General features: G+C 38.7%; 1 protein-coding gene across 3 annotated transcripts; it reads left to right on the top strand.

Moving 5' to 3' along the window:
* The first annotated feature begins 1,169 nt into the window (after nt 1-1,169).
* cacng8b (calcium channel, voltage-dependent, gamma subunit 8b) lies at nt 1,170-21,917 on the top strand. 3 transcript variants are annotated; one of them, XM_077721184.1, is made up of 6 exons: nt 1,170-1,258; nt 9,162-9,453; nt 11,937-12,161; nt 15,886-15,969; nt 17,178-17,318; nt 18,191-21,917. In XM_077721184.1, exons 3-6 carry the CDS (start codon nt 11,939-11,941, stop codon nt 18,976-18,978), a joined length of 1,236 nt encoding a protein of 411 aa, XP_077577310.1. In that variant the 5' UTR covers nt 1,170-1,258; nt 9,162-9,453; nt 11,937-11,938; the 3' UTR covers nt 18,979-21,917. The 3 variants fall into 3 exon arrangements, with proteins under 3 accessions (XP_077577310.1, XP_077577312.1, XP_077577311.1); XM_077721186.1 differs by having other exon boundaries at nt 1,191-1,258; nt 9,165-9,453; XM_077721185.1 differs by lacking the exon at nt 1,170-1,258 and adding an exon at nt 1,584-1,668.
* Nucleotides 21,918-23,118: the final 1,201 nt, after the last annotated feature.

The raw sequence follows: 23,118 nt of genomic DNA, 5'->3' as shown, positions 1-23,118 counted from the left end.
ATGAAAGAGCTGTCACTCCGAATTAGCTTGCATGTGTGTGTGTGTGTGTATGTGTGGTCAAAGCCATTTTAAAGCTATTGAAGGTCATTGTCTGCTGGGTTTTGTGCAACCTAACTGTTTTGTGTGTGTGTGTCTGTCCTAAAGCAGATCAGCAAGTGGCTGCATTATCTGTTTTTTTGTTTTTGTTTTTGTTTTTAACCTCGCAGGGTGACATAATTCTGCCTCCTCCAACAACAACATTGAAGTCATTAGATTGAGTGACGCTGATGGACATAATAGGAAATGTCCACCCGTATTGATATGTTACTATTGAGTGGTAGGTTACACACATAGGGAGAAAGGGGACATACAGAACTGATATTATTTATAGGATGTGGCAGTTTTTGGAGGGTTTTTTGCTTGATTACAGGCTGTTTTGGGTTCGATTCCCACTTGGTGGAGGAGTGATTAGGAGTGAGAATGGTTGGAGGTTTAGATATGTGTGCTGGTTTAGGGGGTGTTAAATTGGGATAGGCTTGATTTATTTAAGGAATGAAAGAAATTGCCTTAATTTATTTTGGAATTAAGTTGTAAATATTATTTGTGTGTGGTCATAAAGTTGGGTGGTCAAGGGTGAGAGACTCAAGTGCACAGCTAGTGCTTTAGTGGAGTATAATTTAAATTGGTTGGCATTCCGAAGGTGGTTAACAATTACAAGGAAACTGAAATTATAGGTGGAAAAATCAGTTAATAATTATCAATACTGTTCAGAATAATTCATCATTGCAAATTCAGGAAACAAATGCAGTAGTTCTTAAATTTTACTTTTTGTTCACTTGTAAGTAAAATTTCCAAGTAAGAATGCAAAATTGTACAAATACATTGGAGAATGTATTTAGTTATGAATTGTTAACCCCCCAAAAAGTTCCTTGGAGCGATTTCTATATTTGAGTTACCAAAAAAAAATCTTTATTATGTAGGGAGTCATCTACAGACATTTTAGCAATAAATTCCTCATTCTACTATATGCACATTAATTCTGTGCCCTGCTTTTTACCACTTTCTCCCAAATTCCAAATGCCATAATAATTCCAATCCCCCTTAAAAATCTTATGCTTTATTCCACAGATGCATTGGCTCAGTCCCCTTTCCATCTCCCCCCACCCTCCCCTTTGCTTCCATCATCATCATCATCCTCCTCATCCTCATCATCTCCTCCCATCCTCTTGTGTCGCGCGACGCGGCGAAAGAAGCAGCAACATCCCGCAGCATCCTGCAGGTAAGACCCCCCCCCCTCCCCTCCTACCTCCCCACCTCCATCCAACATGTTCTCTTTCTTTCCCATTTCCACTCCACGCGCATTTCTTCTTAAAAAAAACCCTGCACTCATCCGCTTTCCCACTGCAACTTAACCGGAGTGGAGCAAAAAAAAAAAAAAAAAAAAAAGCATGCCCAGTGACATCATTTTTTGGGACTATTTACTAAAGCACGAGGACTATAATTAGCAGCGTCTATTATGCAAATATCATCCTTGTAATAGCTCAGTGGGTATAAAATCCCACCCCCCTCCCCCTCGTTGCCTCCATCCGTTTTGTAACTAATCTATTTATCGGCAGTTGTGCCGCAATGGGCAATTTCTAGACATCTCAATGGGATTTTTGCGCTTCCAGGCGTCCATTTTGACCCCCCGTGAGTACCCAGGGTAAAGATGCATGTGTGTGTATGTGTGTGGTTGATGGGTTAATGAATGCACCGCAGTCTGCATCGCTATACACTAGCTTTTGCACGCTTGGAGCTTTCCTCTGTGTACTGGCGTTCTCCCTCCCCGACGACCCCCCCTCCCTGTAGGGCGTCATGTTGACGATGACCCACATGATGTTCATTCGAGTGCGTTTGCATACTGACTTTCACCCCCATTTTTTTAAAGCCGATTCATGTATTCATTAAAGCACATGTGGAGAGCAAGGTGTAGGGGGGGATGTTGCATTGCATTATGTGTGTATACTGCAGCATACAGCCCCCCCACCCTACCAAAAAAGAGACTAAGCTGCAGTACTCTAGCACAACTCTTGAGAAATGAGTATATAGAGTATTTAAAATGACCAGGTTGTGTTTTTAGGAATCATTGAACCATGAGGGTGTCAATCAGAATTGAATGTGAGTCTACTTGCGTGACACCCCACCCACTGACATTTGCTAACCCCCCCCAGCCAGACCCCAATTCATATATCTGAGTACTCGTCGATATGAATCAATAACATACACATACTTAGATTTTTTTGTTTTGTTTTCGGGGAAATTTTACTGATTATTTTACATGTGTACGTAATATTAAATCCATCAAAGGGCCTCAATTAAATTGATTTGAATGTTTTTACTATTGGAAAATATCATACAGTTTTTCCCAAAAATGATTATTCATTCATTTGACTACTCAGTGACTCATTTCAGTCGAGAGTAGACGGTACAGATTTAGAATGTTTGCAGGAAAATAATTATCAAACACTTGACGTCTAGGGTGCTTGGACGTTTGGTCGCCGGTCTTTTGGTCGCCGGTCTTTTGGTCGCCGGTCTTTTGGTCGCCGGTCTTTTGGTCGCCGGTCTTTTGGTCGCCGGTCTTTGGGTCGCCGGTCTTTTGGTCGCCGGTCTTTTGGTCGCCGGTCTTTTGGTCACCGGTCTTTTGGTCCCTTTTGGTCGCCTGTCTTTTGGTCGCCGTTCAAATGGTGACAGTTTACTGTTGAAGCCAGCTCTCAAAATTATATTCATGAGAGAGGGTTAAATATCTAAGAGAGAGTTTAATATCTGAGTACTGTTTAATATGTAAGTACATTTGACTGGCAACCAAAAGTCCGGCGACCAAACGTCCGGCGACCAAACGTTCTGCGACCAAACATCCGGTCACGGACTAGTGTCGAAAAGTTTGAAAGACGAGTTGGATTTTTTTTTTTTAATTTAAAGTTCCTCTTTGTTTTACACTTGCAAATCTTGCAGTGATCATCACATCTGCCATCGATGGCGGATATACTATAAAAGCTTCACATCCTTCTTCAAATGCCAGGTTTCGCTATATATAAAATGAGATCATGAGAAATCAGCAGTTAGAAAGCTCAATTGATTAATGGACAAATCCTTCTAATCCACACGTAGATTCTAGGAACAGGTTTGATCTTTTTAAAAGGAGGAATACAAGTTATAGTTAGGTAAAGAAAATCTCTACAAATACAAATTTGTTTTGTCAAGAGTGTAGTTTATTCCCCTTTAAACCTCCATTACTTTTACACCCAATTTTTTGTATTATTAAACATTATTGTACTTTTTACATATTTTTTCTATATTCATAGATATATTTATAAATTGATACAATGTTAGTAAACGCTAAATTGAATACAGTTCAAAAAACAACTCTGAAACACACACTGAGTACTAAAAATCCATTGTTCTGATTATTTAACTCATTCCAAATCATTAATACACTTCGAATTCAATAAATTATTTGCTCCCTATTACATTTTCCAGTTGTGAGTCAAAAATGTAATGCATGTCAAGCTCCATCAGTGAAAAAATATATATAATAAAATCATAATTCGGCTTGAAGGGGGTTAAATATTGCGGTTCTCAAGCTTCAATAGGAATTTTGACCCAAATATCCCATATTTGTGCATACTCAGCACGTCAGTATTCTTCACAATTCAAACAAGCAAGTGTTTTTTTTCTTTCTAATTGACTTCATGTTTGTGATCCATGTAACAGTTAGTGCAGTCGTCTCGAGAGATGTCTTTCCGGCCCCCTTGATTGAAGTCTATTGTGTCAGCGGATACATTGTGTGACTCCTATAAACACACTGTAGTCTACCCACGTCAGCATGTGTGCAAGAACACCACATAAACACACACATATACACACACATGCCACAAATTCAATTAAGGGTCAAGTTGGCTAGTGGCAGCTTCAGGCTAAGAATTATTAGTATTGCCATATATCACGAAATGGCATCCATTTTCTCCACTTTCTTTTTAATGAAGCATTTTAGGCCGGGGTGAAAATACTTAATGGTGTATTGGCCTTAAATGTGAATACTAACGGCCTATGTTTAAAATAGCATTGTGTGAATGGTCAGAAATTGAGCAATTACCCAATGGCGGATTCACACTTTTTGCTTGTTTTCTCATCGCTGATTGGTGCGTTTTGGATAGTAGACTGTTGTTTTGGAACAATGCTACTTGGCAATGTATCTTAGACTGAAGGGAAGCTTGTTTAGTAGCCTTTTAAATGGTGCCATATTTGTAAAAAAAAATATATATATATATATTTATGTGGGTTGTGTTCATGAAGCGTTTGCCAAATCTTGACTGTTGATGCCAAATAGCTTAGTTGTCTGTTCTCATTGTTTTTTTTTTTTTGTTTAGTCTTTGCTGGAGTGAAATCTCAAAAACAAAAATATTGGCAATTTAACGGATGAAAAAGAGGAAATTAAAACAAATTGTTGACTAATTATAGCTTATTTTAATAGGGATGAGTTTAATAAATAATAATTTACCTTATACATTTCTGATTGATCCTAATCAATGTTCCCTCTAATTTTTTGTTGGTCTGGGCAGAAAGACAACCTCCCTGAGGGCACTGAGTACCAGTGTGAGCGACATTAAAAAACAACAAAAAAATTAAAAAACAACAACAACAAAAATTGTATTTTATTTACTGCTCGCCATTTGATGGCTGCTGCGCAGAGAAGACGAGAATAGTGTGCAATCATTGATCCCAATGAAGTATCAGGTGTAAATAATCCCACACGCCTGTGTTATTCAATAATTCTTAAAATTATTTTGACTTATTTGATCTTTTTGTCGAAAATCTAGTCCGAAATCCACTAAATTACGTTCCACTTTGGATAATATTTGAATAATCTTCATCTCCTAGCCTTAAAATCTTGTCATTTTTTTATCCTTTCATTTTGTCGCAACAATTCCTACCAAAAAACACGGCTCCTCACCCTTTAAATGAGAAACCTTCCCGTCCAATCAAAACGATTATTCACCACTAGCCCCTCCCACTCTGAATAAACAGCAGATCTATTCCCTTCAATGACAGACGATAAGGCCGCTCACCTTGGGGAATAGTTGTTAGCGTGCATTTGTACATTTCTGCATGAAGGTCCAATTATCTAAAAAGCACTATTTCGGGGAGCCTCTTAGACCAAGGTGTTAGCGTCACCGACTCCTCGGGCGCTTGTGCCTCTCCGACAAGCAACGACGAGGTCGCATGCAGGCGGAGGTGGACGTCCAAGCGCCTTTTTAAAGATGACCTATTTTACCATTCTATTGTCATCGCATTTGACAGTGCTGCTGCTTTAAGGCTTTGTGTGTGTTGATCTACCTGAGTGTGTGTCGGTGGTGGCCAGCCTGAAGATATTTAAGAGCTGGCCTTGATATAAACAACCCGTACATACCTGTATGTTTAACGTATGACTGATTTCTATACCTGGCAACCATTGCGGGGATTCGAACCTGTGATCTCTTGCCATCCTTCGAGTGAGCGAGGAAAGCCTCTTTAGGAACATTATCTTCTGCTATGAAAAATTCAGTTAACAACACTATTTTTAAAAGGCAGAAAGCTAAGTACATTCAGTACTTTTTTTGGGGGGTCACTAGAGTCCGTATACAGTCGATGACATATATATATATATACAGTGTTCCCTCGCTACTTCGCGGTTCAGCTACCGCGGACTCAGAGCTTGGCGTATTTTTTGGGGAAAAATAGTCAAATAAAATACAAATATTACATTGAGAGGCAACATATTTTACAGGTTTTTTTTGTTATAACATGAATTTCATTCTCTCTATCCGTATTCTATATGGTGTACTGTAGACAGGGGGGTAAAAAATGTTTTTAAAATGTTTTTAAAAAATTAAATTAAATTTTTTTTTAAAAAATTGGAATTAAATTAAAATTAAGCATTTTTGAAGACGAATCCCTACTTTGCGGAAATTCACTTATCGCGGGTGGTCCCAGTCCCCATTAACCGCGATAACCGAGGGAACACTGTATATCATATTTTCCAGACCTTAAGTGGTACTTTTGTCTAAAATTAGCTGGATTTTTGACTTGTATATCTTACATATTTACAACAGCAAACTTTTTAGTTAACCTTATTGGAAAATAGAACAAAACATGTGTTTTGGAGAGATTAAATCTTTCTTACGTCCCCACCACAATCCCGCCCTGGACTGCCGAGTAACTGATTACACATGTCATAATTAATTCAACATGCAACTCAGATTGTTGATGTGTGCAATGAATAGCTAATGCTGCCCATGCTACAATATTCAAATGACCTATATGGGATTGGTCGTTTCATTGTGGCAATCTTTTCATGACATTTATATCACATGGCAGCACACATATATTTTCACCATGGGATCGATATTGACTAGACATGCAATCAATCTCAACTGGCACAAGCTGGCGGCGAATGATAACCGCCAATCAGGAAGGCTCCTTTCATTCCCTTTAAATGAAGTGTGTATAATAAGTGATTGGCTGCTTTTTGATGCCATTGAATGTCCAATTTATTTGAACTGGGAAAATCTGGAAGCAAAAGATTGCAGCTATTTAGGAATGCTCCTCTCATCCCCTTTAAATAAGGCAGATTTTTCCGTCATTTTCTGCCTTTGACGCTGCTAGATGTCAAATTAATTCGAACTTAAAATGTTTCCTGGTAGGTTCAACTCATTGTACAAATCCTTCTACCAATTTAAGCACTAGAATCGTTTTTTTCGTTTTCTTAATCTCACCCTCTTGTCCTTTTCACGCTCTCCTGCTCTCACTTGCTGCTTCGCTCTCTGTTAATTATTGGCAGGAAATGGGAAATTCTGATAATTAAATGGCAATTATATTCTTCTACACCTTAGGGGACTCGTGCCGAGGGGAATAAGTGAAGTTATTGGAAAGGTCACTCACGTATATATATTTTTTTAGGCCTCGGAGATAGCATGAGGCATTTAGAAAGTGTATTTTTTTGCTGTACTATGCTGATAGGGTTGGAAGGTCATAGTAATGTACATATACACACACATATACACACACACACACACAGATGTTGTTTTCAGGCTAGAAAATGCAGCAGTGTGGCTTGACAGTTTACATAATAAGGAGGCATGAGGAGGACGTCAACAGTTTCCAATGCGGCGAGGAGGAAAGACGTCGTCGTGAAGAGGAGGGGAGGGGCTTAGAGAGGGGGGGGGGGGGTTCACAACGCGAACGGGATGTAACCTATTTCGCTCACGGTGCCATATTGCATCATCAAATATTAACACGGATTCATGTCTGCTCAATGTGTGTGTGTGTGTGTGTTTTGGTGTGACCGATGAGTGGCTTTTACTTTACAGGGCATAAAAAAAATTAAAAAATAAAAACTGCAGGATGCACATGCGCCGTTTGGGAGCATCTGCGTCGCAGTCATCGCACGCACACACACACACACATGAGCGTTGATGGTTAACGCGCATTTACTAGCATGACTTCAAAAAAATGTCGCCCCGTTTCTTGATATTTATACCGTCTTTTCCTTTATTTCTCCCCTCTTCCACCGCCTCCCGGTTCTTTCGCTCTATGCCGATGTAGACTTTGGAATTCAATGTTGCCATGGTAACAATGTCGGGTTGGTCCCTCCCCTCTCTCTTCCTCCTCCTCCTTCCCCCCTTTTTGGTCCTCTATTCAGACGATGAGATGAAGCACAAGTCGAGCAAGAGTCAGTCCGTTTTTTTAACCGCTGAATGTTGTCACCGGGTTTGATAATTTTGCAAAATGGAAAATTATTCTGGTTTGATTGACAGCCTCTGAGAAGGGCTAATTAACATATGGTGGATTTAGATGGCTAAATACTTAGTGCTAAACCACTGAAGTATTACAGTATTCAAAGACTGTAATAAATACTACATTTCCCTTAGAAAGTCCTTTGACACTCTAGAAAATGTCATTTTTGGAGAAATTGCGTGGGAATGCTGTTACAAATTTTGGTTGAGAAATTGAGACCTTTAGGTTAAAAGTTTGAACATTTATAACTCTCAAATATTTGAGCAAATTGTTGAAAATTTGAACTTGTGTATGTGGATTTTAATTTGTCAATAGATTTTAATGTCATTTTTTTTTGTCAAAAACAATGACCGCCTATTTCTTACCAATGGGATCCAATGGTTATTGATTTTGAGGGTCCCATTTCAATGTCAATGGATGCCAATGTCACGTCTTGTTAGGGTTTTGGATGGAGGAGTGTGTGTATGTGTGTTCTTTTCACCTCTTGTGTCCCTCCAGGCTTCCCTTCTTCTTGTAACCAGCACCATGTGATTGATAATCAGCCATTGTCTGTCTATTTAAACCCTGTGTATTTGTTAGTCATTGTCAGATTGTCTGTTTTCTTCCCGTCATGCCATGTTTCATGTTCCTCATCTACCCATGTCTTCTCTTAGATTTGGTTTTGTGATTTGATAATTTGATTGTTATTTTGTGAAGATTCCTGCTTTTAAGTAAACTTTTGTTAGCGCACTCCATGTCCTTGTCCCCCTGATTGCTTCTCTGAATTTGGGTCCAACTATGACGCCAGCCTTATGTAACACCCAATATGGATTTTAGGCCATCGTCAAATTCCTCCAGAAAAAAACTATTTTATGGCAAAATTTCTCTTCATGAAGCTCCTTTTTATAAAAACAGTTGCCTAGCAGGGAATGATGACTTTTAAGAAGATCTCTGAAAGGGTTAAAAGGAAAATACAAGCTCTTGAACTTAGCACAAAAGGGCTAAATAAATTTCAAAAATGTCATTCTTGAGTACTTTAATAGGAGGGCGAATTTAATATCCTCTTTTAAGTTTTCGCACTCCAACTTACAAAAGTAGCTTGAAATAAGTCAGGCCTTTGTAATGGAGTGAGCCGCAATGGCAAAGTGATTATGACAAAAGGTCAATTCATTTAAGACCGTTTTATTTCTGTTGAATTATTCAAGCCTGTGTCAAATGGGGCAGCTAGCGCTAAGCGTTTATAGACGAATTTGACAAGACGATCAATTGCCCGGAGTTGAGGAAATGATATGTGTGTGTGTGTTTCTATTCCAAATGAGTCCCCCCCCCCCCCTCCCCCGTTTGATTTCATCTGCATATTTAAAGCGGCCATTCTTTATTTGTGTGTGCAGCAGCTGAGCAGTGATGATGGGCCCTTTGGTGGCGGCTTCCTGCTAGCGGAGGAGAAGCGGGACCGGCGTCCAAGACATACTCCAGTGAGAAAGACAGCGGGAAAGGGCGAGCGAAGGGCCGAGAGAGAAAGAGAGAGAGAGAGAGATTGAGAGAAAGAGAGAGAGAGAGAGAAGGGGGTGCGGCTGAGAACAGTCGATGGATGCTGTCCGGATTGAAGGGGCAGCACGTTCTTCACTGACGAGGGAAGGAAAGATTCCAAAATTGAGTCGAAGGATAGAAACTCGCCGTCAGGTAAGTAATCTACTTCTCCTCGGGTCATAAACTCTGCTTCGCAGGTCAGATTTTTGTGTGTGGGGGAAGTATTATTACATCTTGACAAAGGTGATGATATGCTGTTTTTAATTCGTTCTGGCTGTTGGCGGTGTGCGATGAATGAGGATGACGTATGTAAAGGGATATTTAAATTTTTGGAGTTTGTATTCGTGGAATGTGTTAGTGAGGGCTTTTGGAGGTAAATATTGGGTTGTATAGTGGATTTGGGTATTTAATGGATGTTGGAAGGGTGCTAGAAGTGGTTTGTAACTTGAGTTTTGCATATTAAGAGATGCATTTTATGTGTAAAAGGTTTAATTGGTTCTGAGGTACTCAATCTATCAGGTGAATTTAAAAGTAAAATATAAAACACAGGAAGACACAATGTAATTCTATATAATATATATATACATACATATATATTATATGCATACATATTGTCTATTTATGTATGATTTTTAGGTTTTTTTGGAGAGTTTTCTGTATCCTGGGACAGAATTTTGTAACTTGAATATTTCATTTGTGGAAACATTCATAAGTAGAGGTACCAATTTTATTGATTAATTTAAATTCAGGCATCAAGGAAAAAATGATTTAAAACATATATATACATACATATATAATATGCATACATATAGTGTACTTTTGTATGATTTTTTTGTTTTTTTTAGAGTTTTTTTGTATCTTGGGACAGAATTTTGTAACTTGAATATTTAATTTGTGGAAAAAATCATAAGTAGAGGTAATGATGTAGTTGATTATTTTGAATTCAGGCATCAAGGAAAAAATGATTTTAAAAAAGATGAGGATAACAATGTCCTTTATTCAAATACACAAACTTATAAGTGCAAACTTTTGAGAAAGTTTTTGGAGGTGAGGGTTTTATTGATAAATCGTTTGGGTGAAACAAGGTAAGCAAAAACATGATGATGCTGCAAACTCTTCTGGACCGTATCTGACACGGACCGTTCCATTTAATTACATTTCTGGATCAAGGTGCAGGTCAAGGAATAGAGTTTTACTTTTACTGTCCACTTGCACTGCGGCAGACAATCCCGTTAAGAAAAAGCTTCTTTAAAATACTTCCCATTTAGTTTTACAATGACAAGAAATGCAAAGTTTCAACGAATAAGATCACAAAAAATCTGCAAATGAATTTACTTTGAACAACTTTATTTGAATCTGTCTTCTTGGTCTCCCTTTAGTAGTTTTTGCCATATTTTTTTTTTTTGTCAAAGCGTGTTGAGAATTCCTCCACCACGGATCGATGCTATTTAAATGTGTAAAGTTGCGTCCTTATGGCCCAAAAGGCATTTTATCAGGGTTGTGTTTATGCATTCCTCTCCACTCTCGCCTCCCAAGTTCTAAGAGGAGCGGGGGTGTCGGGGTTATGAATATGGAATAGACGAGCATGGTGTGATCTGTAGTGTTTCGCATCACTTCTGGCTTGTTAAGCGGCGTCAGCAGAGTCATCCGACTCTCCTTCCAAGGACATCCACATCATCGTATAGTGCCACTTGTGCTCTTAACTCTTCCTCACCTTGCCGTCCTACCTCCCCTTGCTCCTTATCATCTCACCTGCATGACTGCTGTGTTTTTTAATGAAGTGCGGACGTTAACACATTTTTTGGGCTCCCACTTTCAATTGCAAAAACCGATTTTGTAGAATCGGTCGATGCTGACATCATACCGACACCAGATTAAAAAAAAAAAGTTATACTTACCGTATTTTCCGGACTATAAGATGCACTGTTTTTCATAGTTTCAGTCCCAGTGGCCTGCAACTCATTTTTAGTTGACTAAAAAACTAAAGTTAACCTTTTTTCCCCTCTCTGGCCACCTAAATCCCGTAATATTGTTTTTTTTAAGGCTATAGTTACCCAAAAGACTAACTATTACATTAACAAGGTCCTATTTATCTTATTTTACCAAGCTAACTATTTTTAATTTAAAGTATGTTTTTCTTTGTAACCCAAGATCTATTTATGCCCCAAAACAAAAATAAGTGACCCTAAAAAGGTCCAAAATGGACATAAAGTAACGCAGAAATTCCCCCAAATCAACCAAAAATGATCCAAAATACTCCAAAATTAACTTATTCGGTGGCTATAGACGTCCAATCCATTTGAAGAGGGCAAGATGAGCTTAAATGAACAAAAGTCCATTTGCTGCCACCATCCCACTCACTTTAAATGTCAGGATCTGCATACACTTCCCATTATGGACCACCTTCCAGTTTCCATCCACCCTATTACTTACTGTCACCTATCATCGCCTTCAGCCCGTTTTACTCCACCCGACAAGATTTCTTCTGCACACCGTGGCCGCCACGACAAATGTTTTGACAATTTTAACATCTTGCCGGACACTGCCTGTCACATTTGCCCATCCTGGCCAGAAAAAGTCTACCTTGTCCACCGGGAACGTAATGCTAACGTCCCTTTCTTGTTTTTATCCCGAAGGCATGGTGTGTGAGAAGGGGATCCAGATCCTCCTCACCACCGTGGGGGCATTCGCTGCCTTCGGCCTGATGACGGTGGCCATAGGGACGGATTATTGGCTGTACTCCCGTGCCCTCATCTGCAACAGCACGGCCAACGTCACGCAGGACGACCCTCATAACAAGGACAAGAAAGATCCGGGGGCGCTCACCCACTCGGGACTCTGGCGGATATGCTGCCTTGAAGGTAAGCTAAAAAACTTCAGCGTCGTCAATGGCAACCAACATCTAGCACCATCAATGAGTTAAAATAGTAATAGAGTCATAAATTGGGTTATGAAAAATAACGTGGGTATTGCCACATTTCTTAATATCCAAAACACAAAACTGGAAAGGAAAGAGCCACTGCACACGTACGCACCGCCATCTTGGATCCAAAGGAACCGTATTTTCACAACTATAAGGCGCACTGCATTATAAGGCGCACCCTCAATGAATGACACATTTTAATTTTTTTCCATATATAAAGCCAAATGGATTATAAGACGCCCTGTCTATTTTGGAGAAAATTTAAGACTTTTAAGTGCGCCTTATAGTCGTGAAAATACGGTATATCCTGGCCAACTACGGACACCCTTCATCGTATCAATTTATCAACTAGCCTAGCATGCACGCTATTCGGATATTGGAGTTGTATCTGCAGAAAATTCACACCCAAAATGCATACTCCACACAAGAAGGTCAGGATTTGGGATCGAACCCTTGATCCCAGAACTGTGAGGCCGCCGTATTAACCACTTCTTGACCAGGCCACATCACTAATATACATTTCTATAAACTATACATAGATACAATGCATTATAGGCATATGAATGTCTCCGGGCGAGTATATTTAGTACTCCAGCTGCATTTCACTGCGTGGCCACTGAGCATCTTTCTTGCCTGACTGGAGGATACTTGACCTGGAAGCCATGACAAGACACTGTCAGCTTTCCCACCATGCGGCATAGACGTAGAAAAATCGTAGAGAGAAAAGAACCATGACGTCAGCAGGAGTAAATGAGGCTCTCCACATGGATCGGAAAATGTACGCCTGCACTGCATTATTGCTGCGAGGACTAGATTTAATCTCTAATTGGCTGCTTTGCTCAGAGACCGGGGTGAATTAAGACGGGATTGCTTCCATTCATTGTGACGTAGAAAAGAACAAATCTGGTTTGGGTTTCCGATAAGGAGGGAGTAGATAGCAGTAACTACGTACATTGTGACTTTTTGAAAGAATTCTACAAGGAGTTTCTCATTTTTTCTAGGGGTTGTCTTGTTATTCCCACAGCTTGGTGCTCATAGTTAGCTGGGATAGGCTCTGGCACCCCCATGGGCCTTGTGAGGATAAGCAGTTTGGAAAATTAATGATAATAATAAAGAGAATGTATGCTGTATTGTGTAACTTGGATCTTGTTTTCGTATATTGGAAAGTCAAAGGATTTTTTTAACCTGAAAATTTTGTATGTAGTAGTATTTGTAGGTAGAGGTACTAAAAGTATGACTAGTAGTACATGCTACTAATCGGTTAAAAAGAATATTACCGTATTTTCACGACTATAAGGCGCACCGCATTATAAGACGCACCCTCAATGAATGACATTTTTTCCATATATAAGGCGCACTGTATTATAAGGCGCACTGTCTATTTTGGAGAAAATTTAAGACTTTTAATTGCGCCTTATAGTCGTGAAAATACGGTAATTGCTATTGACTTGCAGGTATGAAGCACTCACTACTTTACAGTCACCTCTAGAGCCAGCCATTGGTGATGTTTTGGATTTTTTTTGTTTAAAATCTTGCTGTGGGGGAGGAGCTATATGAAGGAAGATTTTGTAAACTAAGATGGCATCTGCAAATTTAACAGTATTGTTTCAGTTCAGGCGTTTGTGTTTTTTTAATATCCGACAGTGGTGGTTTTTCGTTTTTGGTTTTCAGTTTTTTTCATATAAAAGGCACACTGGATTATAAGGCGCACTGTCTATCTTGGAGAAAATTTCAGACTTTTAAGTGCGCCTTATAGTCGTGAAAATGTGGTAATCATTTTACTGCTACTTACAGGGCCCAGAAGACTATTGCGTTCAATTTCAGTTTTTAATCCTCTAGATTTAAGTTCAATTGGATCTAATGTAAAAATAGCCCAAAAATTGCCTTTTTTTTGACAAGCTTTCACCGTTTTGCTAAATTCTGGATGTTACATGCTTCAAATACCATCGTGGGAGTGACTGACTCACTCCTTTTTTGTGTGTGCTCTGCAAGGAGTCTGGACGGAAGGCGGAAAAGAAGCTTTTGTTTCGGCACTCGAGTTAAACGATGGCAGCAAACGCTGCCACGATGATTAATGGATTATTTGAAGAGAGGGTTGGGCTTTCGGTATCATGTAATTATCCCTCAATTGTTTCCAATTGTTTCTTGTCACAATGGCACGGTCCAGGAGTTTGAGACGTGCTTTTGCTGCTAATGACAATAATTACAGTGGAGGTATGACAACATTGTGACGCAAGTAGAAAAAATAAAAATAAATCAGGAGATTCCAGGCCTGTTCGGCTAAATTAATAAAAATGTACCGTATTTTCACGACTATAAGGCGCACTTAAAAATCTTAAATTTTCTCCAAAATAGACAGGGTGCCTTATGTTCCAGTGTGCTTTATATATGGAAAAAAAATAAAATGTGTCATACAGTGACGGTGCGCCTTATAGTCGTGAAAATACGGTAAATCAATTTCTGGCTCTATAAAATGAGTTGGTTTCATCTAAGATGTTAAATTGCTCAAATCTGTTTGAAATTTTGGGATAGTACTATTTATGTCAGGGGTGGGCAAACTTTTCGGCCCGGGGGCCACATTGACTTTAAAAATTTGACAGATGAGTCGGGTCAGCACAAGATACGATACATATAAAAAAGTGCATCCGTTAACAGTACATATGAAACATAAACAGAAAAAAGGGACTAAAGTATTAACATATTCATCACTCATCATTAAAGTAAAAAGTATAAAGTACTAAGTAAAGTATGTATTAAGAAATATTAAAATGTCATTTAAAAAAAGATAGAGGGGCTGTAAAACACGAAAAACAAATAAGATTGGACACAGCTACTGCCACTGGTTTCCAGGTGACGGCGCCATCTGGGGATAAAAAATAAAAATAAGAAAATAAAAATATTATTTGGACAACGTCGGTGGGCCGGATTAAAACGCTTTCCGGGTCGGATGTGGCCCGCGGGCCGTAGTTTGCCCATATCTGATCTATGTTCTTTAATTTCTACTTCATTTTTATCCCAAAAATACTTGAAGACGATAAACGTAGTACTTAGTAAAGCTGATTTTTACGGGTGGGATGATGCGCCGCAATGAAAGGAAAACGATAAAGTGTAGTCAGCAGCCACTCAAAGATTCCCCGAGTATTGTGGTCAACTTGAATAATTCAATTGAACACTTTGTTTGTTTTACTTACACACAATTGAATACACACACAGGCAAGGGCACTCAAGGACAGTATGTTAACAAATAAGTGCTTCCATTTAAGTTATTTATTTATTTTTTGCTGATGTTCACCTCCATTTGCTTCTTCGCAGAACGCCATTGAAGCAAAGGCCGCCACTCATGTCCATCTGTCCCTCCGTCTGTCTTCATCCCACCACTCCATCTTATCTCCCAATCCACCTACGACCATGCTGTCATCATACATGTGTGTATGTAGTACATACTAACATCATATGCCCATTTTGTGTTGTGTTACTAACCCCAACAAAAAGCCATATTTGCTTTTTTCTTATCTGTATGCTGAGAGGACGCTGATGTCAGACTTCGAGGCTCTCTGGAGGACACCCGTCCTTCTCCGTTTGTCGTATTTGTCTTCGGCATTTGTGTGGTGTTCTCCCAGTTGTCTGCACTCATCACTGATTCCTCTCTTGTACATCCCTAGGAGTCAAGCGTGGGGTGTGTTCTCAGATCAACCACTTCCCAGAGGACGCGGACTTTGACCACGACGGGGCCGAGTACGTCCTACGTAAGTTGGACCGATGCTTTTTTTTTTGGCCTAGTTTTTTTTCTGTGTCGTGGCGTAGCTAAAACGCCCCGTGGGGAAACGTCGGTGTTCTGCGATACGCCGCAGAAGCTTGTTTACAATGTTTTGCAGGGCGTCTCGTTGGCATTTAGCTGGCATTTTCTTTCCTGTGGCCTACTTGTCTTAAATGTGTGTGCCAGGGTTAAATTTGCATTTAATACAAGTTAATTATAATTTATGCAGACTATAAATCCCTTATTTTCCATTTTGCGGCTAGGGTTGCGTCTTATACTCAGGTGCAACTTATTTAATGTTTTGTTTTTGTGTTGTTTTTTTTAGAGTTAGCTAGAGTGATTAGTATGACCGCCCCAGAGTTTCGAGATCAAATCTCAGCTTCCAGCCTTGCTATTTTTTCTTTTCACGTTTCCTCCCTGCTTGCGTGGATTTTGCCCGGGTACTCCCACATCCCAAAAACATGCTAGGCCGATTAACTACTTTTTGGGTGCAGGTGTGTTTTTACCTCTTGTGTCACTATGGGCTTCCCTTCCTCTTAAAACAAGCTGCGTGTTAATGATAATCAGCTCTTGACTGTCTATTTAAACCCTGTGTGTTTGTTAGTCATTGTCATAATCATTTTGTGTAGCCTGGGAAAGTAAATCATGAGTGCTGACTTTCTGTTTTAGGATTAAATTAAAATGAAGAGTATAGATGTATATTCAATTGCCAGATTTTCCCCCTTTTAAATCAATAATTGTCATTTTTTAATCCATTTTTTTCTGTGTTTTTAGTTCAAAAAACATTTTGTAAAATCTAAAAATATATATTTTTTAAAAAGCTAAAATAAACATTGTTCTAGAACTATAAAACACGGAATATTCAGGGCTTTTAATTCAGTTTTTTAATCCATTTATTTAAAAAAAATCTAAATATTAGACTCGCTGGGCTAAACTCCAGCACCCCTGTGACCCTTCTGGAGATAATCCATACAGAAAATGAATTATATAATTTTCAGATGCTGCAGCTTATACTGATGTATGACTTATAGTCCAAATATATGCTATTTTTGATGAAGTACTGTAAGACAGAAATAAATAAAAGATTAAAATGATCGGATGTCGGATTTAAAATGTGTGGTGAGGTTAGGAAGTGATTTACTTTAAGTCACGTCTTAAGTCGCATCTTCATACCTGTTTTTTTCTTTGTCTTTGCAGGCGTCGTTAGGGCTTCCAACATTTTCCCCATCCTCAGTGCCATCTTGCTGCTTTTGGGAGGCGTGTGCATCGCTGCTAGCCGTTTCTATAGGAGCAAAAGGAACATCATCCTCGGAGCGGGGATTCTTTTTGTGGCTGCCGGTAACCTTATGACATTACGTTGGGGTGTATATGCATGCTGCGAGGCTTTTTTTGCTTGTTTTTTGAACTTGTTGGCTGCCATTGTACGTTGATCAATGTCGAGGACTGTGAATTAGTTTAATGGGAAAGTCATTTAAAGGGAGTGAATGGTGGCTTAAATTGTCACAAAAAGACGATTTGTCGGACTTATGTGGCAATTATACTACAATCGTCCCATCGGGTCAGGTTTTTAGCTCAAATGAAATTTTAAGGAATATTTTGGAATCTTCAATTTTTATTTTTTTTGTCCTTTATTCAAAATCAGTGAAATCAGTAGATGTTTTATTTTTATTTTTAAGAAGAAAAATAGACATTTACTTTTTCCTCCTTTTTAGTATACCATATTTTCCTATTTTTTGCATAGTTTGGCGTCCTACTTTTATTCAAATGTAACTTATCCTTTTTTTTTTTTCACTTTGACCACCAATGGACTCTTATAGTGTTTTTATAGGTTATAGTTATCAAAAAAAACTGTTAATATATGCTTATTTTATCTGTTCATCCCTATTTTACTATTAATTTAACTTATAATGTTTGTTCTTGGGTTCTGATGAGTGAAAAAAATGGCCCCAAAAATGCTAATTTTATTTCAGTGCGACAATTTTAGCTAATTCAGGTGCGACTTATAGTCCGAAAAATATGGTAAATACGTAGAAATTAAGAACATTTTAAAAACCAATTGTTTTTTGGCTTGGGGAATATCGATCATTTACTACTACTAACATATACCCACATTTTTGTAATATTTGTTATTAAGGATTTGGATCTTTTCAATGTTTATTGACTATAGTCATCATAATGGATGAGGTAAGATAATGGCCGTTCTCCAACAGGTCTGAGCAACATCATTGGCGTGATCGTGTACATCTCGGCAGCCTTGGGCGACATCTCACCCAAAAAAGACGAGGACAAGAAGTGGCAGTACTCATACGGTTGGTCCTTCTATTTCGGCGGCCTGTCCTTCATCATGGCCGAGATGGTTGGCGTCTTAGCGGTCAACATCTACATCGAGAAGAACAAGGAGCTGCGATGTCGTTCTCGCACCGACATCTTCAAAAGCACCACGCACGCCATGCTACGCCTCCCCAGCTACCGCTTCCGCCGCCGATCCCGTTCCTCGTCACGTTCCACCGACCCCTCCCGCTCCCGAGACCCTTCGCCGGTGGGGGGCGGCGTGGGGAAGAACTTCGGCCTACCCCCATCGGCGCTGCTCTCCCAGGGCCCCATTTCGGTGTCCACGCTTCCCAACCCGCATTCGCGCTCGCATACGGCGCTGGCTGGAGGCGACATCTCGCTCTACACGCTATCCCGAGACCCCAAACTCGGGGGGCTGCCGCCCATGTACGGTACGGTGGACCGCGCCACGCTCTACCAACTCCACAACTGCTTCCCCAAGGACGGCGGCGGGATGATGAGCGGTACGCTACCCTCGCTCAAGTCCCACAACCCTTCCAACTCTTCCAACTCCAACGTGCCAATGCCTAACTCGGCGGGGTCCGGACCACCCCCCTTCACTTCGTCCACAGTGGACAGGGAGCGAGGAATGGGTACCCTGGACAGGCTTAAGGGAGACCGAGAAAGCAATTCCAATACCCTCAACAGGAAGACCACGCCTGTGTAGAATTCCAGGTGGGTAGGCAGAGGTGGTCCGGGTACGTAATGGTGGTCCGGGATAAGCGAAAATTGGAAGAGTACATTCGCAAAGGAGCGATAATAATAACAACAACAACAATGAACTCTCACCACAAAACTATTTTGATATTTCCACACGCTAAAAATGATTTATTTTGTTAACGATCAACATGCAAACTAACCTCGGGCTACTTCGGAAATTGTGACCTCGTGCAATATTTTTCGCTAATTTTACAGACCCGCGTTGGCGTCGATTGTTGTTGCGATTATTCTTTGCGTTGTCACTAGGGATGGACATGACAATCCATTCGTGATCGACTGGTGTCTTCAGGGTGGAAATGGGAAACAAAGACGCACTATTCAAGCACATTTTCGCAGTAGTAGCAAGAGTGAGCTTGTAGTACTATCGAATCGGATTAGTTAAAACTAGCGACAATTTCAGGTCATGCCGTTTGGCGTCCCTATTCAGAAAACTACTACCGTATTTTGCCGTTTAATATACCCAGGTATATTAAATGACTTTTGCTTTTTTAGAGCCTCCCGTTTGAGCGCCATTTAATATACCCCTTACCCTAACTCTGCTTTTTTGGCAAAATTTGTATGGTGTTCATGGGGGCATAATTATAGATACTTAAGTGCATTAAAATCCCAAGTCAGACTTTATCCAGAAGTAGTTTTAACCTGAGCAGTAAGTAGTTTTAGTCTGCAAAACATTGATGCACCCTGTCATGGCATAAAGAGTGCTTAGTGGATCAGACCTTCCTGTTTGTGCGCCATTTAATGTACCCCTGCCCTTTAATATATATAGTATATCAAATAGGGGGCATATTAAACAGCAAAATACGGTACTATGGCACGTGGTCCTCTTGGCAAGGACATATATTTGACATTTTTACTACTCAAAACTCCGATAATGTTCAGTCTTGAGGTCTTGGGTGTGAAACTGATCTGGTTCTTTATGGTTCTTGCCAAAAAAAAATTGCTCATTTTTTCCAATTTTTCATTTATTTTTTTATCGTCACTAGACTTCCTTTAACTTTCAAAACCATGTTTTAAACTATTTTGCTGCTATTGACGTACATCGACGTATAATAAATTTGATGTAAGAAGATTGACAGCAAATGAACGAACATTCAAACATCAACAATAATGTGAACAAAACATACTTTTTATAGGCCAAATGAATATGTAGCCGGATTAAATCGGATTGGACAGAGAGAAAAACGACACTTTTAGGGAAATATGCTGTTAAAAATAAATTAGTAGGACTATAATAGATTTTTTTGTGTTGAGAAGCCAAAGAATAAGCTAAATTTGCTAATTTTATAAGTATGATTAATGTATTGGAATGGCCATCCCTAGTTGTTGCCAGCTGGTGAACGTTTTCATGTCGCTGACTTTAACTGCTTTATTTTTTTTTAATCGTTTCTTTGTTTATTTTGTTCCACGTCAAGGGACAAGTAGCGTTTTATCGCTAAACGTCCAACTTGAGTGTGCAGTAAATCTTCCACGGGGAGAGAGTGATTTTTTTATTTTGAATTACGACATGTTTTTTTTTTTTTTAGTTTTTTTTTTTCCGGATGTGAATACTGTAAATTGTCTTCCAATAATAGCGATGAAAAAAAGATGCAACAATAACGACTGGGTTTTGACCTCTGTTCGTTTTCTTTCCATTCTAATCCGTGTTTAACAGTACTTCTCGTAGCGCTAGTCGTGTTGAAGATGTTTGTTCTTTGGGCATTAACGACAACCTCTCACTTGGGGAGGGGTTACAAAATAGTATGTATAGAACCAGGTGGGAGCTGAATGCCTGAGTTAAAAAAAAAATGAAAAAAATCTTTTCTATGAGTCCCTAAAGCAGGGGTGTCAAACTCCCTTTGGTCTGCGGGCCGAATACAGCTTAATTTGAGATCAGGGGGGGGCGGACCAGTAAACTCATTGCAAAATGACATAGAACTAACAATAAGCCCACTTTTTTTCCTTTGTATTAGTCACTAATACTAATAATTAGTGCAAAGAAAGAGTAAATTATCAAAATGTTTATTAACAGAATTCTCCTTTTACATTATGAACAATATATTATGAACAAGAGAATAACATAAGAACATAAATAAATGTCAATTCATGTTGTCTGCACGTACTAAAAACACTGCGCCCCTAGCGGATAATACAAGAACTACAATTTTTAAAGAAAATCCATATTTTTTTATACAATGCAGCTTTCTTTCCCGGGCCGTACCAAACCACCAGATGGGCCGGATTCGGGCCGCGGGCCGTATGTTTGACACCCCTGCTCGAAAGTGAGGCACTTCATTTTCAACTGCAAAAAAAATAACCATCAAAAGTGATTTAGAAAAAAAAAACATAAAAAAAACAAAGTACATTGTACTTTATGCATACATATATTTGTAAATTCTGTCAACAAAATGAAGCTTTTGTTACTGGGACTTTTACTTGGTGGTTTGCCTCATTTAGACCCCGCCCCCTTGCCCCAGACTTCCACATGACCTTTGACCCCGCCCCTTTCCTTTACGATTGATGGTAACCTCCCCAAAGATTGTCGACACTGTGCTTCCTGGCTTCTTTTCTCTTAAACGAAGGTGACGAGAATGTAAGCAGCCCGATACACGCTTCTTCTTTTTTTTCTCTCTTCCTGCGACGTGATGCAACCACCAAAAACTTTCGACAAAAACGGGAAAAAAAAAAAACGGACAAAAAAAACCTAAGGAGATGCTTCCAGTTTTTTTGGGCAAGATTCTCAGAATTAAAAAAAAAAAAAGTGCACACAGAGAGCATTTATGTGGGCAATATGAATCATATGTAGTAGATATTATAGAGACAAATGATTATGGTTTATCTAAATGTGTGATAAACTCGGAACACTGTATTGCACGAAGTTTATAAAAAAAAAATACGTTGAAGAATCCATGCTGGCTATTGTCGTTTTTTGGTTGTTTTTATTTAATGCTTTTTAAGGAGTTTTTTTTTGCGAGATTATAATGTTTTGATCTTTTAAATATGAGTATAATTGCATTTTTTTCAGGTTTTTTTTACGCTGAAGAAGGTCTGCTTAAGGATGTAGACTCCATCATGACTGTAAATGTTAAAGTGAAAGTATCTGAGGTGAGTTTATTTCAATTTTTTTTAAAGTGTCTTGACAAAATAGGTCATAGAATCATCAAAATCATTTCTTAACTCATCTTGCCTCGAACATTTTTGAGGTTGTATCGTCTAATTTAAGAGATTTTTACTTAGTTTTTAGTATGTTTTATTAGACAGTTTATTCTCTCAAAAAATGACCATGTTTAGTAAGGATTTTTTCTTTAAAAATGACCATGTATAGTAAGACTTTTTTCTTAAAAATTACCATGTATAGTAAGGCAAATGACCTGTATCGTCTAATTTAAGAGATTTTTACTTTGTTTTTAGTATATTTTATTAGACAGTTTATTCTCTCAAAAAATGACCATGTTTAGCAAGGATTTTTTCTTTAAAAATGACCATGTATAGTAAGACTTTTTTCTAAAAAATTACCATGTATAGTAAGGCAAATGACCTGTATCGTCTAATTTAAGAGATTTTTACTTTGTTTTTAGGATGTTTTATTAGACAGTTTATTTTCTCAAAAAATGACCATGTTTAGCAAGGATTTTTTCTTTAAAAATGACCATGTATAGTAAGACTTTTTTCTAAAAAATTACCATGTATAGTAAGGCAAATGACCTGTATCGTCTAATTTAAGAGATTTTTACTTTGTTTTTAGGATGTTTTATTAGACAGTTTATTTTCTCAAAAAATGACCATGTTTAGTAAGGATTTTTTCTTTAAAAATGACCATGTATAGTAAGACTTTTTTCTTAAAAATGACCATGTATAGTAAGGCAAATGACCTGTATCGTCTAATTTAAGAGATTTTTACTTTGTTTTTAGGATGTTTTATTAGACAGTTTATTTTCTCAAAAAATGACCATGTTTAGTAAGGATTTTTTCTTTAAAAATGACCATGTATAGTAAGACTTTTTTCTTAAAAATGACCATGTATAGTAAGGCAAATGACCTGTATCGTCTAATTTAAGAGATTTTTACTTTGTTTTTAGGATGTTTTATTAGACAGTTTATTTTCTCAAAA

Source organism: Stigmatopora nigra, chromosome 7 (assembly GCF_051989575.1).
Source record: "Stigmatopora nigra isolate UIUO_SnigA chromosome 7, RoL_Snig_1.1, whole genome shotgun sequence".
NCBI classification, from domain to species: domain Eukaryota; kingdom Metazoa; phylum Chordata; class Actinopteri; order Syngnathiformes; family Syngnathidae; genus Stigmatopora; species Stigmatopora nigra.
Note: the sequence above shows the minus strand (reverse complement) of the source record. Positions and strands in the feature narration are given on the sequence as shown.